We start from the raw sequence: 17,217 nt of genomic DNA, 5'->3' as shown, positions 1-17,217 counted from the left end.
ATAAATATGAATCACACTCCACAAATGTATCATAATAATAAAAAAGATTAAAATTTTTTAGATAATTTTTTTTTTACTTCGGAACATTTCTTCTACGACAAACATTTTAAACGTTGAGCAAAAACATAAAAAAAAAGTTAAAAAAAAAAACTTTTCACTGCATTTTTTATTATATTTTTCACCGCACGTTTTCAAAACAAGTTTTCCCAAATGCAATTTTCATCTGCAGGAAATTACCAAGCTAGCCTTAAAACGAAAAAGAGAAAAATATGTTTTTTTAATAATTGAAACATGTGTTATAATTTAAGTAGAATGTAATATAGTAGGTTAAATATTAAATTCCTCAACTTATACTAATAAATGAAATGTTATTCAAAAAATATATAAAATAATTGGAAATTTTGGTTCATTAATTTTTTTAGTTTAAGTAAAATGAATAAAATTTATTAAAAATTGAATAGCATTGTAAAAAAAAAAAGAAAGTGAAATTCAAAATTACTGGTGATATTGGGAGTACATTTGTATTTCAAAAATTTGACAATGTTAGATATAAACATAAAAATTCTATTCCAAAATCTCACGAAAGATTACCGTTGTTGAACTAAATAACAAAAGTCTTAAGCAAGTGAGTACGGATTTTGCCACTTTCATTTCCAATGTTGATAAAAATTAACATTTTCCCTACTTCAATGCTGGCTTACACACTGCTACTCGACTAAACTTTGTAGGCTCTTTTCACTGAGCCTTTAGCTACGGAACACCATCTTTTTATTTAAAGAAATGTTTTTTTCCTTTTAATGCATCAAAAAAGCTTCACACTCACAACTTACTACTGCCTTAAACGTGGAGATATTTGTTTAAATACTAACTTAACAAGTGTTTATACGCCACCTAATCTATTTTTTCTAACCCATACTCGAAGCTAAAGCCCCCAAAAAACTGTGGCATCAGCAGCACCTACAAGTCACGTGGCCTGAACCCAAAATGCAGCTTGGTGGAAGCACCAGGCTTGACGGAGAACACCCCATTCCATATCTCCGTGAAAGCTCTAACAATAATCCCATGGTAATAAGGCGAATTCAGCTGCAAGAAACAGTTTAGAAGCTCCCTTAAATCATCTTTCGAATATATCTCTTTCTCCAATATCATTTGCAACATGGAGTGCCGGAAATCCAAATAAGGGTCATCGGAGTCTTTCTCCACCGCCAGGCTTTCCCCTCCGACGCGGCCAAACCCTTGTACGGTCGCCGTTGAACAGTTTGCGTCTTGGTCTGCGTCGTTGTCTATGTCCCAGTACTGGGGAGTGCCTGTGCTTGGAGAAAAGGAGTAGGCAGTTTCGTATTCAGAGAAAGAACATTGGGTTGTTGTTTTCTTGGATGAGCTTGAAGAAGAGTAGTTATATGGAGAATGGGTTTTATAATAACCAGATTTTGGTTTGGGTTTTGGGTTGAAAAAACTAGTGAGCTTGGGTTTCTTGCAGCTGCTGCACCCTAAGCTGACTGAAACTGTGTTGAAAATCAGCTTTCTTCTGTTGCTTGACATTTTTGAGACTCACACAAAGCTTAAAACAGAGTTAAATCGAAAGAGACTAAATATAAAATTTTCCAACTTTCGATTTTTTGTTCAAAAGGTGAAAGAAAAAACAACGGTGATGAAGAACAGATTGCCTAAAAATGGGGCTTAAACTTGGCATGGAGTTTGGATGAGGCAACTGAATGAGCACGGCGAAGTTGCCTATAAATATCCTGCATCTGAGCAAGGAAAGGTCCCAAGGGGTGATAGAGTGACTGCACTGTGACTTTCAGTTATACCTCAAATTGATCACGATTCACAAATGAATTTATTAAATATTTTAACTTTTTTTTTAACTTTTAGAATTAAATTGATAAATTTTGTTAATGTTGAGGGTTAATATTTCTTTTTTAAGAATTAGAAGTAAAACTATAAATTTGTAAACAGTTAAATTTGTTAAATTTTTTATATTTAAGATTAAGTTGATAAAATGTGTAAATATTGGAGGGTCAAATTTTTTATTAGGCTAATAAAAAAAAGCTCACATTAAGTTTCTATTACTCATTTAACAACAACTAATGGAAAATTGATTAAATATTTAATTTCAAAAAATTAAGTGACCAAATCGAAAAAATAATAATTGAATGACCAAAATAGAAGTAAAAACATAATTAAGTAACTATTTTTATAATTTATCCATTAAAATTGAAATTAATGGTAGCTAAATCCATTATTCAACTAAAATCATGTACGTTGTGGAGTAAGAAATAACATTAGAATATTGGTAAAGTATTACATTGAACTAAAACATTATGGGTTAAAAATGGAGGGTTAGTTGTAAAGTGGGAAAATGGGAAAGAGAACAATGTATGAGCTTTTTGTTCATTCAGTGTAGTTAAAGCTTTTTGGGTTGATATTGGCAAAAGGTTAAAAAGAAAGGAGCTTTAATGTTGACATGTAATCAATGGCCTATGGGACTTCAAACTTAAAGGTGGTAATGTATGGCCCTCCACACAATGGCCATGATTTTGTGTTGGAACTTGAAAACTTACTTTTATTTTTTCTTTTTTGCCAAATTTATTCTTTTAGTTAGTTGTAGTTATTTTTTAAAGTTAAAATGTGAAGAAAGTTGTTTTGTAGAATAATTTAAGAAAAAGCATTTAGTAGAAAATTTCAATTAAATGATGTTTTAAAATATAGATTTTTGTTGAATTTTTTGATGGGATGATGTGATAATTAATGCAATGATTGATATAAAAATAATAATGACGAATCGTTAATTGATGACGTGATTGTTGATGTGGTAATTGATATGAAAAAAATAATGACGTGAAAAAAAATTGAAATTAAAGATTTAATTGATATTTTAATGATTTTACATCTAAAAATTATTAAAGTGCTATTAAAAAACTATAGAAATGTAGAAAAAGTATAGAAAGATACCACAATGGATTAACAACCAGAACTGAATGACCATCCCCTACCTATCAAATATTTGAAATGGAAGGCCAAACATAGGAACACTTTGACCGCTGAATACTCTTGGGGTAGTCGTACTTAAGGTTATACTACAATTTCAAAAAATTTATCCAATAAGCCTACTGATTCGAAATTAATTGGAAATCCAATTTGAAAAGAAGTGATATCTTCTGGTCTCTTACTTATCTTTAACAAATCCCACCGTTCTCCAACCATATGCAACATTGATCCCATCTGATTAGATCTGGTTTTTTCCTTTATGCTGTAGAACTGTAAATAAAGTTTATGATAAACTTCTCAGTTTGAAACCAAATTCCTTTGGTAAAAATAATTTGGTATGGGCAACAAAACTAATTTAGCAAGAGTTGCCATAAATAGGAATTAAGCATGCCCATGTTTTCTCAACAATGAACTAATAAGTCTCCTTTTGAACTCTTTTATAATAGAAAGAAACTCCAAGATATTGTCCAACATCTAAAACCCTTTGGAAGCCCCTATGTAATGCCATCCTTAACCCTTGCATTAATTTTGTGTCCAAAACAAGTAAAAGTGGTCATTAGCGTAAGGACTGGTTCCTTTCAAATTGTGTAAAGAAAAAGGTGTGAGATATTCTGCCCCTTTCTAGATAATTTAATAGGAACCCATTCTTTATGCTCAACTGCTTGGTTAATCCTATGCGCCTGTATTTCCATGCCCATTACAAATAAATACGGTGAAAGAAGGTCCATGATAGGTTTCTCTTGATGGCTTCAACTTTTCAATTGTTCCCAAATTCCAAATTAACAATCTGTATTCTTGGAAAAATGATGCAGTGCATAATAAGATGAACCATTTTTACATGGAATACCTACATCTAAAAAAGAGTCTTTGATAAAGTTCCATCTAATTTTATCATAAGTTTTTTCGAGATTAACTTTGATAGTCGTCCACGGTGTGTACCCTTTCCAAATACGTATAGTATGAATTACCTCCTATGTTATAATAATATTGCATGTAATGGTTTGACCGATAATGAAGCCTACTTGGTTTAGGCCAATTAGTTTTGGCAATGCTAGGCGTAATCTATTAATGATGGTTTTCATTAGGATCTTATAAATTACTGAACACTAATAGATGGGTAGAACTTGTGTGATGGATTCTTGCCCAATCACTTTTGAAATTAAGACAAGAAGAAAATTGTTAAGAGCCGATTTCATTAGTTCACCTCGATAGATTCTTACATCGAAATTTTCCATAGCATCCTATTGCCTATTCTTGCCAAGCGCCTTAGGGAAGACTTCTCAAAAGTAATCTTTGTAGTCTCATCATTCTTAATATCATACTACATTTGTTATACCATCTCTACAAGCAGTTACACATGTCACCTTTGTGTGGACCTCACATTAGGTGAATCCCCAACATCGAACTACTTCAAGCAAACCCTATAACTAATGACCCTCTGTCGTAGGCTACTATTGTTAGGAATGTATAGAACCTCGCACCCATTGATTGCTTCCTAAATGTCACAATACCGATCTAAAAGATTACATCAACGTCTCTATAGAAAGGTAAGATGGGACTTTGCCGCTAATGAAATTCCAACATGTGGCGCACCCTTTATTCAATGTATATAAATTCTCTCACCCCACTAACAACACAGACAAAAAGAGGACACAAATGCCATAACCATCCAATCTTTCCTTCATTCACCACCATTCCAGCCACAAGAATACGATGACTCTCCACCCTACCAAGTTGAATTACCACCTTGACCTCTTTCTTTCCCTCGTTGATTCTTGCCACCAACGCAACAAATTAACAAGTTCATTAGATAATTTTGGGAACTTACCTCTAATGGAAAGCTTCCATTGATTGCCCCATCACTTATGTAAAACTTAGTAAAGAAGTGAACAACTTCCAATTTAAGTAAGTGTCTCCTCATCAAAGCATCAGTCTCCATCATCAGCTTTAAATGTCTCAATTATGTTAGTTCATATTTTGACCATTGTTCTATTATGATAATATTTTGTAATTCAATCTCTATCCACAAGTCATCCACAACTAGACTCTTATTGTTGAAAAAGTTTTTCGGAGGCAAAGTCGTTTGAGTTCCTCTCTAAAATTGATTTATTAAAAAATTTAACTAATGCTAATTAATTTAGAAAAAGAATCCAAATTTATAATATCAAATTTACTATCTTACATAAACATTTAAGATATTAAAAAAATGTGGGAGAGAATATAAATTTATTTTATTTCTAGATTGTAAATTACTTCAAGGATTTTGAAAAAAAAAACCAAATTAGAGGGTTGGCCCTCGACCAGTTCTTTGTCTCCGATTAGTATTAGGTAGTGTTTAGAAAGCTACTTAATAATTGAATTTGAATGTAATTAATTGTAATTGCACAAAGGTCGCATGTTTAGCTAACCACAATAACTAGTGGGTCTCACCGAATTGGGTGTAATTGGAGCACCCCAATTACACTTTTCAATTCTCTATGAGAAATGGATTAATTATTTAGGTAATTACAACCAAATTCAAATTAAAAAATATTTTATACAAATTTTAAAAATTAGATTATAAGCATGAACATGTATGAATGTTTGGGATGGTTATGATAACAAATTTCTTATATTATAAATCTTTAAAATTATTTTATAAAAATAATTTGTGTATTTTATAAAGTGATAACAAATATTTTATTTAAATCCTATAAAATTTCTAGAATTATGGCCAAAAAAGTTATTATAAAAAATAATTTACATGTTATAAAAGTGTTATAATATATTTATTTATAAAAAAGTTATGGCTAAAAAGTGTGAACATAACTTATTTATGCACTATGTTGTATATTATAAAAATAATATACTTATTCATAAAAAAAATGTTATAATTTTTTTTATTATAGTTTATTTACAAAAAAAATAACTTTTTAAAGTTACTGCGAAAAAATATGTTATTTATAAGAAGTGTTATAAAAGTTTTGAACAATTTATAAAACCATAAAGGTTATATATTATAAATTTTATATTATTTTTAATTAATTTATGTAGTATGAAAAGGGATATAACTTAGCATACTTCCTCCAAATTAGAGCTATCCATGAGTCGGGTCAAGGCTCAGTCCTAAAAAATTGTCATGCCTAAGCCTCTTTTTGGGCCTACTTGATCCTCCCCAAAAGCCCATTTTACTATTTAAAAAATAATAAAAATATCAATTGATATTTTATAATTAAATTTAAATTTTAAAAATATTTTTTATTATTTAAATTGAATTTGGGCAAAGTCGAGATACAAAAATTATTGTCCAAGCCCGACCTTTGGATAGGTTCACTCCAAATTAAGTTTATATTAATTTTATAGTTAAAGCTATCAACTATTGGACTGTGAACCCAAATAGTACAAGGTCGAAGTTACTTCTGCAAATAGAAAATATTTTCTTGTACCATATGATGGGGTGTAATATCATTTGAGAGAAAGATGTCAGATACAAGCACCATAAACAGCTCGTGAGCTCTTTAATTTGAAATATTCAAAGCTTCGAAATGTAGTTGAGAAGACATTTGTTGTTCTAAAAAATATTTCCCATGCTAACAACATTACTTTAGTATGGTATAAAAAAAGTTGAATAGTATTAGCATGTTGGATATTCTATAACTTCAATCATAGGTGGAATCGATATGATCCATATTTCGAAGAGTACATGAAATAAGGACATCTTGATAATTTTAAGTATGCAGATTTAGGTCCAGATGATTATGAACTTGGTTAAGAATCAACAGAGGATGGTAAAGAGCATATATTAAATATTAAAGAGGAAATATCCTAACAAATTTGCACTGGACTATATTTGGATAAAGTTGCATATGATGCTTATTTTTCCTTTTTTTTTTTTAAATTAGTAATTGTATTATCAACAACTTTTTTAGACATAATAAATATGATGATTTGATTTTAATTTTTTTTACTTGTTTAGAAATTAATTTTATTATACTAATAATTTTATTAATTAATATATAATTTTAAATATAAATTATGTAACTATGTAATTTCAATTTATATTACCAAACATGATATGGGAAATTACGATTTAATTACACTATAAAAGAGCATATTTATACTTTCATTTAATTATACTATGCTATCCAAACATACCCTAATACATTAATATAATTATTATGTTGAATTAAAAATTTAATCTAACTTCGTGAAGAGTTAACATTTTAATCTTATTTATTGAAGAGTAACCAACAAGCATATTCTACTTATATTTAAAGGTATCATGTTTAGAACATTCATTTATATTTGCAGCTGCTCTGTTTCGTAATAATGTGCAAAATTATTAGGTGCATTTGTAACTATGCAATTAGGCTACTGATTATATAAGAGGCTGGTTGTATTTTAAACATTCACGTGCAATATTAATGCTGAAGCATTGACCATTGACCATTGACCATTTAAGACTACATATGTTTTCGAGATTATGGACTCTTTACAATAAAGGATCCATTTGGGGTTCCTAGGTGTATGGGTGTGGTCAGACACCAGTTTCAGGGGGCAAAATACAAAACTAATACTATCAAATAAGTTGATCAGCAACATGTAAATGCCAATATTAGGTTTTTCCAGTTGCAAAAATTACAACATTATCGACGGGAACAACAATTAAAGCGAGATAAAAATATAAAAAGCATACAAAACATGTTACGATTTATATAAATGTATATAACACTATAAACACAATGATGGAATAAATAAATAAACCAACACAACACGCATACTGGGGCATGCATGTGGTGTTGCATGGATACCTGGTTTCCTCTGCTCACCATCAATCTAGTACAGCAGTGAAGATAATAGAAGCTCAAGACTCTTTGTTAAACTAAAAGTAAGTCGAAGCAAGAAGCATCATGATTTATTAGCTGATAAAGTTATTCAAAGGGCAGACCAATTATCATAAACTGTGCAGTCAAGTCATTATTACTGCATAGGAATGCACCAAAAGCAAAGCATCCAAGTTGGGAAAAGGTTAGCAACAGCTACAGAAACATGGACCTCTTGTGGTTTTGCAGGCAACCAAAAAAATAACCAAATATAATGTGGAAGTAGGATGAGGAAAACTTACTTTTTAAAAAAGAAGGGCGCATCAAAAGATACGAAAATTTGAAGGATCTTCAAGAGGTGGGGTGAATTGAGCGAACAATGTTTTACAAATGAGAAAGCTCCCTGAACCCCCGAGATCAGTTAATTTGGGTTCAAGGTTATTAAGAATGTTTAAAACATTAAACTTGTTCTCAAGTTTGCCATTACTAACTGAAGTCTTCCGGTTCCTGCTCCAGCAGGTTTATCAAGAATGTTTGAAACAGCTCCCTTTCTAGTTAAAATAAAAAAATATCCTAATGCCTTAAATTTATTACTAAACCAAAATTTTATTTAATTTTATTACAAATACTTTCATACAAATTTCTTTCTCCATATATATTTATCACTGTAATTTTTGTGTTTTCCTTCTGTGTGTGGCCTAAACATGTGAGAAAGGTTGCATACATTTGGGTGTGACTGAAACATGTCCCAGATACGGAATAGATTAGAGGGACGTGGAATTATATCTCAATTTGTATTTTGATATTTTTATTTAAAATTTGATAAATTTACCTCGATGTATTAAATGAAAGAACATACATCGATAAATATGTATTTTAGTGTTTTATGTTTACTGGATAACACTTAACAAACAAAACAAAACACATATCAACATGATATAAAATATGAAAACAATACGCTTTACTAGTCTATAAAAAACTATTGAAGAAGTGATTGACAAATGGATGATGAAGACGAAACGAGTAAATGAGGAATCCAAGCATTAATGTTAAACTACTTCGATCCGACGGCAAAAGAAAATTGTTTATTCAAGTCCAATTTAAAGGATCGTTAAGACAATGATTGGCAAGCCGCTATTTGCGAAATGGGAAGCACCAAGCTAAATGTTTGATGCAGAGGCGAGAGGACGAGGGACGAGCAGTTGTGGAAGCACCAACTCGAGGGAACCTTTGAATAGCTCTCATTCATCTAGTTAAGGAGCAAGGAGCATGGCTTCCCCATATGACTGCTGAGTTCGATTGTTGTTAGCTGGTTAAATTTAATTGCTCTTTGTATACTCATTTTATTGTTGAGGTCTATGAACTTTGTGCTAGCTTTGGTTTCATTAATTTCCAGTATGTTGACAGGTCGGATGGGGTTGCGCATGTATTAGCCCTTGATGAAAACATATATTTCTATTTTGGTTTGGACTATCCAATTGTCATTTACTAACTTGTATTGGATAATGCTTTGGTTGCCTAGTGATATTTTACTCTTGTGGGCTTTTTCTTTTTTCCTTTTTAAATAAAAACAATTATAATAATATATATTTTACATTCAAATGGAGCTGGTAAAATCACATAAATAACTTAACCCATGAATAATATTAAACCGGACCAAAACTATACGATATGTTTAACTTTAAACCAATTGGAATAAAGTTTTAATTATGTTTATTTATCATTGGCCAAAAAAAAAAACTATGTTTATTTATCTTCATTGCTTGGTTAAGAAGTTAATCACTATAATGTTATAATTAAGGGATTTTTTTAAATTCTACTTAGAGTTTAAAAAAAAAAACTACCACAATTTTCATATTTTTTATTTTGTAGTACACCTTAAATTATCCTTTCAACCTTGTGATGTATAAACACTCCAATATTAAATAATGTTACTATAATTAATTACACATGGGATTATAGATAATTAGTTGGTTAAAAAGTTGGCAATTTGATATTATAATTAATTAAATACGCAATGATTATATATGTTTAATTACTTAAAATAAAAATTTTGTAAAACATTGATTAGAATATAGTGGATGAGAAAATATGGGTTCATGGTTGATGACGGTTTGCTCGGAGGTTGAGAATTATAAAGATGGATGATAGGTAGAGATGTTCCTGAAGTGGGGAGAGGATCTCTCTCCTTCTCTTAGTTTTCTCTTGTCTTGAGAATAAGGAGCCCCCATTCAAGTCATGAGGGGTGACTTATACAACCATCAATTCCTATAGGACCAGTGTGAGGCGTGTAAGGATCATATGAAGATCATGCATAGTCTATATGTCTTTAGCCATGAAGCACTTGACAAGATCTTTATGCGTTGTGGTTGACCTAGCGAGGTCTTCCAAGTGCGGTGGAGACAAAATAATAGCCCCCTATTGAAGGGAAGGTTGCTTGAGACAAAATAAAGTGTTGAGAAAGTTTTTGTGTTATTGGTGAGATCTTTTTCACAAGGTGTTGTTGATATAAAGAGATTTTTTTTCATAAGTTTTTAGCCAAAAAATTTTATGCACAATCCTATTTGCAGATTTAGGAAAAATTATTACGAATATCTCTATAATTTGATTGCTCTTAAAAACCTGAAAAAGTAAAGTAAATAGGTATTGAGCTTGGAGGGCAAGGGAACATGGAAGCATGGCAGCCTGAAAAGTAAAACTTCATTGAAAGCAAGCGAACTTAGAAGGTATGATAACCGTGGAGGTAAAGTCATCTTGTAGGCAAGTGAACTGGGAAAGTATGATAGCCTTGGAGGCAAAGCTGTTTTGTAGGCAAGTGAATCTAAAAAGTATGATATCCTTAGAGGCAAATCCATCTTGTAGGCAAGCTAGAGGAGAAAGTACTATAGCCTTGATGGCAAATTTGCCAAAGAAAAAAGGTATAGTGATGATACCCTTGAATTCAAAGTTGCCTTGTAAGCAAGTGAGCTTGGAAAGTATGATAGCCTTGAAGGCAAATCCACCTTTTAAATTTTAATCCATTTGGAATTTGTGGTTGCCCATGGTTCCAACCGCTTTTGGATATTCTACAAACGTACACAATTCTGACCATGGTTCTAATTCCTTTTCATCATTTGTCAATATGTGTGCTAGGAAACCCAATAGCCTTAGATGGTTGAAGTTGGGCGTCCTACTCATTCTACAACTCTTATGGAATCCTTAGTGCAAACTCAGTTGGGAATTTTGCCTAAAATTGTAGCACACCAAGCTCGACCCGTCCGCTGGATCTAGGTATGGAGCGTCACAAATAGACCTATACTTAATTTGGCTAACTTAGTTACTATAAATAGACTAAAGTAAAATAATTTTAAAAAATAAAATTAATAATATAAATTCGTACAACCGAGGCCTCAACCTCTAAATGCTTTGTCTTTAAACAATTTGTTTGTTTACAATGGGACCTTTAAAGTATGACTAATGGCTAGCTAACTCAATGTCTAGACTCTATGAACGCCATCTGGTTACACCAATATTTATTCTAAGGCGATGCCTCTAATGGTACCCCTTTTTTTTCTTTATGCATGACTTGACCCATTGACGATCTCTGATCTCATTGTTTCCTCTGGCTTGGTCCCTCCTTGAAGTCTTCGACCATCCTCGCAAGTCTTGCAAACATCAATCAACTCTGTAAGTTTGAATGAACTTAGTGAGTTCATTCATCTCATCATAAATAAACACTATCGCACGAGGGTAAACAACATAGATAAATTAAATATAAATACTCTCAGCTCGCCCAAGGTGAATATTTGACATTAGGGTGGCGGACTCCACCCGATCCTTCAAGCTACGCGGCTTACTCCTCAACTTTCCTTTGGTCGGACTCTCCTTTAGACCTTGTCCTGGACACCTCGCTCTATCAGAGGGTCCAATCCTCACTTCTCGTTTATCTTTCTTACTATTTTCCCCTTTCACGAAGTGTTCGTCGCCATCTTGATTGTTCATTGACTTCCTATTATGAACCCCTTTGGTATTGTTTTCAATTATCCGCCCAAAGATTCTTAGGACACACCTTCCTTGGCAGACTTATTTGTACTAACTCTTGGCAGACTTTTTCTCTACCTGTACCTGAGTCTCTAAGGACTCGTTGATGTTTTTGGTATTGTGTTGTCATACAGCGGACTTTGCCACTCTGGCGAACCCATCCTTATCCTAACCTATTGGTAGTAATAGTGGGATTACTTCCAGTAATCATCCTTTTTGCACATAACTAATCCTGAGACCTCACTTGTCCCCATAATGAACAACTGCATTATCATTCTATGGCTATACGAGCCTGCAATCTCACTTACTCATTTTATTCCTATGAACTATCGTCACTGTGGTACTCTTTCCTTAAAGTGAGATAGTGTTGACAGACATTTTGTCTCCTTTTATTTTCTCAAATTTAGGCTAGCTCTCGTGCTGCCTACCTTTCTCTAAGTCCTGTTGATTCCTCGCCTGTGCCTTGTTGGCTTCCATATCTACCCTTATCTCATTCAACAATTTGGCGAATACCTTATGATCTGCTTGCCTTACTTATGCTATCCTTTACCCTTCCACCTACATGGTTTCTCGCGATCGACGTACTGGCCTATGCTTCAAAAAGTTAACACCAAAAATTTTGCTAGGGGATTAAGTAAATCCAATTTACTCTAATAAATACCTTAAATTGTTGTATGCGCTCTAGTTATGTCGTAATATTTGGTTGAACATCTATCACTTTCATACCATTAGAAATGACAATCTCAAATTAGCACTTTAACCCAAAACATTAGAATACACGTTTTCCTTTCAATAGGATAAATGTCAATCTAGAAACCACTTCGCTAGTTATGGCGTAATATTTTGTTGAAAATATACATATATGTACCATTTTATATTCTTCAAATTAGAAAATGTTTCAGATGAAGTCAAATTCAATTTTCTGGGTTATAATAATCTAGAAACTTACTCCCCTAATTTGATATGTATTTTTTTAATGAAAATTTTCAACCCTTATTTTTTTACTGAAAATTTTGAGCCCTTAACCAACAAAAACGAAACACAATAAATATACATGAATTATCAAATTAAAAAGAAATGAAATTTTAAGAGTTGAATGAAAGTTTTTTCCTGGACTTACCCTGGCTTGAATTTGTAAAAAAATTTGTTATTTTTCTACGATTTTCCTGTCATTTTACTATTATGCTACTACTATTTTGTTGTTATTATTTGAATATTACATAGCTCTTGTTTTATTGTTAATTTTACTACTATTTTAGATGTATTTGCTTGTTAAATTGCACCTATCTTAGTATTATTTAAGTATAAAGATTTTTTTAATTTATTTTCAATTTCTTAAGAAATATTTATTTTAATATTTTTAGCATTTTTGATTTATTATATTTTTAAAAATATTATATAAAAAAATAAAATTAAAAAATTTTAATATGAACTGACTAGACCTAAGTTTTAGCATTTTTATTTGGGCCGAATTTAAATAAAATTTTAAATCTATTTTTTAAATTTAGTTGGGCTCAACTCTATCAATCAAGCCTAAAATTTTATTAAAGTCCAATTCATGAACAAGTCTAATATAAATATAGTATATAAAAATATATTCACGGTCAATAAAATAAAATAATTGATGTTGATTTCACATCATTACTGTTTTAACAAATTGAAGAACGTGATGTGCATAATATCTTTTTGGAATGACAAAATTATCCTAAGGAGAAAACTATAATTAATAGTGGGTTTGGATAGGCGATTAGATACATTGTAGTGTGTTTAGTTTACTTATTATCTCATGCTAGAGTATCGCTATAGTATTTAATCTCATCGGTACCGTTGTTTTTACACTTACTGCAATTAAACGCACCGCCTATCTAAACTCACCGTGAACTCGGAAGAAATGCCTCCGCTACTGAAATGCGTGTAAAATTACAAACAAAGCGTCTCAGTCAAGAAATCCCTCTGCTTTCATTTCTTCTTTATCAATACTATAATCAAACAAAAGCTTTTAAATTATATATATTATTAATAACTGCTTTGATTTCATTCTCCTTTCCCCGGAAAAACATTTTCTTTTATTCTCCTTTGATTTTGATCTCAAGTTTCTAATCCCAACAACCCAACTCACTTATCTCTTTCTTTCGTGCAACACAATTCTTTTTCTTTGTACTGTTGCAGAATCGAAGTTATCCTTTATACTGTTTCGGAGGTTTTTAACTTTTTTAAGCCCTGAAAATTCATTGTAAAGTATCTTAACTAACTCATATTTCCTATATTTCTGTTTTACTTTGTTTCTCTGATTCATTTCTTGTTTCTTTTTGCAGGGTTCTTGAATCTTTAAAGGTTCCATTTTGATATCATACATCAGGGAACTTCATTAATTCAATTGGTCTTGGAAACAGGTTTGGAAATTTGGGTTGGCCTTTTCCTTTTTGGTTTTCCCATAGTTGGTTTACTGTTCAGGGAATTAGCACGGGAGATTGTAGATATTAGAATTGAAATTGAAAAAGAAAAGAAGAATGTTGGGTGAATTCATAATCAGATTGCTCATGTAAGTCATTTTGCAGATGTCTTCTTTTTGGTACTTGTTGTTTTGCATTCAAAGTTCTTTTATTGTTAAACTATAATTAAAGAATGTTTATTTTGATTTGATCCTATATATATTCCGGTGATGTTTGTGAGTTCAGGTTGATTCTTGGATATGCATGTCCAGCGTTTGAGTGCTTTAAAACGGTGGAGAAAAACAAAGTGGAGATGCAGGAACTCAGATTTTGGTGTCAATATTGGTATCAAATCCAACCTTTTACCTTGCCAATTATCTTGCATTTTCCTTTGAAGCCGTTGACTTTTCTCATGCTTCTGGACAACCTTTGGCCAATTCAAACTCGTAGAATTGGTTTTTTTTTCCTGCTTTGTTTTTCATGTCAAGCTTTGAGTGCTTGACAAATTCAACGGTAGCAAGTTAATAAGACTTAATTTGCTACTTGGCTAGAACTTGGCAAACCTCAGTTGGACTCAAAACAATGGTGTCACAACAGCTTTGATTAGAAACCCTTTATCTAAGCCCAACTCAACCCAGGGACACTTGTATTAGAAACTCATCATGTCACGAGAAACTATTCCTAATTGGCTTGCGTAATTACATTAACACGTTAAAAAAGAATGTGGTAAATGATTACTTCAAAAGGGTAATCTACACTGACATTAGTTTGATTAACGAAGTAGCGGATGGTAGATTTAGAACTTAACCGATCAGTCACCATCGAGTTAAATAGGGATACGGGGAACTTGGCTCTATTTATGCCATTATTATTGTCATAAACGATGCACGCATAAAGTTGAAACCAAAACTTGTGTCAGTTGTTCATTTATTCAGCTTTGTATATTAACATGAAATTTGCAGGATCCTTTTGGCCTTCCTGACAGTCTTTGAGAGGATAGGGGACATATTCATTTCATGGTGATTCAATGCTCTCTGACTTATTAATGCTCCTCCAATCTCATTTGCTTACAATCCTAATCTTAGATTTTAACTTTTTCTCTAGGTTGCCAATGTATGGGGAGTTGAAGCTTACGCTCTTAATCTATTTATGGTATCCTAAAACCAAGGTAAAGGCAGAACGTGTTGGGAAGAAACCGAACAACCGAAACAAAGCGAAAGCACAACCGGTGTTCTTTCTCTCCTTATAACTCCTGTAAAAATTATGGCAAGCACAATAGCACAAGATATGTTCTCTAGCAACCTTAATCAACCACAAATCAACTAATGCAACCACAACAAAAATAAATAGAGACACCGATATTTTTACGTGGAAAACCCCTCTAAATTAAGGGTAAAAAACCACGGGACTTTAGAGTCCGATAAAGAGCTCCACTATCATCAAATGTTCAACTACAAGATCACAATATCAAGCCTACAACAAGCATTCAACTCCGACAAGGCTAACAACATGTAATCTTTAGCAAAAGAGAGAAAAATGAGAGAACATCACCAAAACGTAGCTGCTGAAAAATGGGTATTTCCGACGCTACAAGACTCGGATGAAAAATCCGACCGTACAAAGTCAAGAACACCTTATCACCTAGCTGCTGTCCAAAAATCAGCTCAATCGAACCACGGATGGACCTTCGATCGAAGAGTTGATCACTGCTGCACCAAGCTTGAAAATCTGATTTTTTCTATTCTCTTTCTCTCTGTTTTTTTCTTTAGCTCTCTGCAGAAAAATTTCTGCCCACTCCCGTTAATAAGCCAAAAAGAATTGGCTTTTGACAAAACCAAAAGAAAAAGGGAAGGCAAAACATTTGTGCCAGAAAATATGGGTTTCCCACATAGTGGGACCCATACCCAACAGAACGTACAAACGAGCAACACATTTGATCTTTTTTTTTGGGGGGGAATAAAGGTTTTGACATAAATTTAGGGAAGCGATTATGTATACGATACCTGGTTGCGGCCTTACATGGCAAGACATGGAACAGAAGTAGACAAAAAGGTGCAAGAGGTGAGGGCTAGAGCATGGGACTTTGCGTTGTATTACTGGCAAAATTGCACTGAATTGGGGCAATCTAAATTCTGGGAAATGCTTCAATCACCCAGCTTAAACATGGTAATCAGGGAACATTTTCCCCCATCATATTTGTTAACTTCTTTCATCCAAAATTTATAATTTCTTCAATGTAATTGCAGAAAAAGAGTAAGAAGACAATCAACCGTTCAACAGCAGAATCAGGCAACTCAGGATACGAGATTCCAGACTCCCCAAGTCATTCCGGGATCTACCAAGCTCTTCTAAAGCTTCGTCGTACCAAACCACACAATTAACTAACGCAATATGTATGAAACGATCCCCAAAAGTGCATACAGGAAAAAGAAAAGTCTGAAATTAAATTCATTCATTTGTTTTCCTTTGTAATATAAACTATGGTTCTACTTTATATAAGAATGTTCCTCCAGTTTCAAAACTGTTGTATATCTCTTGTCTGGTGAAGTGGATTCCAACGATTGGAGGTTCCAATCAACCACAGATTTTGACATATATTTACATTATGCATTATTCTATTTTATTTTTTCTAATGTAGTTTATAATTGGTTTGTCTTATAAAGTATATCACTTCTTCCAATTTTTTTGGTGCTTATAAGGAACATATTAGTTCAATGACATTAATGGTATAAAAGAACGGGTCCGATTAAAACATGCCATATATCTCGTCTAGCCAATTAGAACACAACATGCTATTTCTTTGTTAATATCTGTTAAAAAATATTTTACATTTTTGTTTTCTTTTTTAAACAAAAATAATTTTCTTTCTTTTTCCTCCTCTCTCTTTAAAACCCTACCCTACGTCGTTTCCCTACCTCCAAACACCTTCTCTAACCAAATAGTGGGGGAGTTGTCGGACTTCACAAAGGCAT

The 17,217-nt window shown here is 32.4% G+C and overlaps 2 protein-coding genes across 4 annotated transcripts; one reads left to right on the top strand and one right to left on the bottom strand.

Annotated features, from left to right (window-relative positions):
• Positions 1 to 617: 617 nt before the first annotated feature.
• Positions 618 to 1,806, bottom strand: LOC107942213 (transcription repressor OFP6). The gene has a single exon (XM_016875845.2). The coding sequence runs from the start codon at positions 1,540 to 1,542 to the stop codon at positions 958 to 960; it is 585 nt and encodes a 194-aa protein (XP_016731334.1). The 5' UTR covers positions 1,543 to 1,806; the 3' UTR covers positions 618 to 957.
• Positions 1,807 to 13,664: 11,858 nt separating this feature from the next.
• LOC121220915 (HVA22-like protein j) lies at positions 13,665 to 16,757 on the top strand. 3 transcript variants are annotated; one of them, XM_041100792.1, is made up of 7 exons: positions 13,665 to 14,013; positions 14,129 to 14,355; positions 14,492 to 14,590; positions 15,208 to 15,264; positions 15,350 to 15,413; positions 16,226 to 16,411; positions 16,492 to 16,757. In XM_041100792.1, the coding sequence occupies exons 2-7, from the start codon at positions 14,324 to 14,326 to the stop codon at positions 16,624 to 16,626; spliced, it is 573 nt and encodes a 190-aa protein (XP_040956726.1). In that variant the 5' UTR covers positions 13,665 to 14,013; positions 14,129 to 14,323; the 3' UTR covers positions 16,627 to 16,757. The 3 variants fall into 3 exon arrangements, with proteins under 3 accessions (XP_040956726.1, XP_040956725.1, XP_040956727.1); XM_041100791.1 differs by having other exon boundaries at positions 13,665 to 14,046; XM_041100793.1 differs by lacking the exon at positions 13,665 to 14,013 and having other exon boundaries at positions 14,065 to 14,355.
• The last annotated feature ends 460 nt before the right edge of the window (positions 16,758 to 17,217 follow it).

The sequence above is a fragment of the Gossypium hirsutum genome, chromosome D09 (assembly GCF_007990345.1).
Source record: "Gossypium hirsutum isolate 1008001.06 chromosome D09, Gossypium_hirsutum_v2.1, whole genome shotgun sequence".
NCBI lineage: Eukaryota > Viridiplantae > Streptophyta > Magnoliopsida > Malvales > Malvaceae > Gossypium > Gossypium hirsutum.
The sequence above is the reverse complement of the archived record's forward strand: the minus strand, read 5'-3'. Positions and strand labels throughout refer to the sequence as shown.

Excerpts from the sequence above, each read along its gene's own strand:
- LOC121220915 (XM_041100792.1), top strand. The coding sequence starts at position 14,324 with ATGTTGGGTGAATTCATAATCAGATTGCTCAT. Across the intron at positions 14,356-14,491 it reads TTCATAATCAGATTGCTCAT|GTTGATTCTTGGATATGCAT; the intron begins GTAAGTCATTTT and ends TTGTGAGTTCAG. Across the intron at positions 15,265-15,349 it reads GGGGACATATTCATTTCATG|GTTGCCAATGTATGGGGAGT; the intron begins GTGATTCAATGC and ends CTTTTTCTCTAG.
- LOC107942213 (XM_016875845.2), bottom strand. The coding sequence starts at position 1,542 with ATGTCAAGCAACAGAAGAAAGCTGATTTTCAACACAGTTTCAGTCAGC.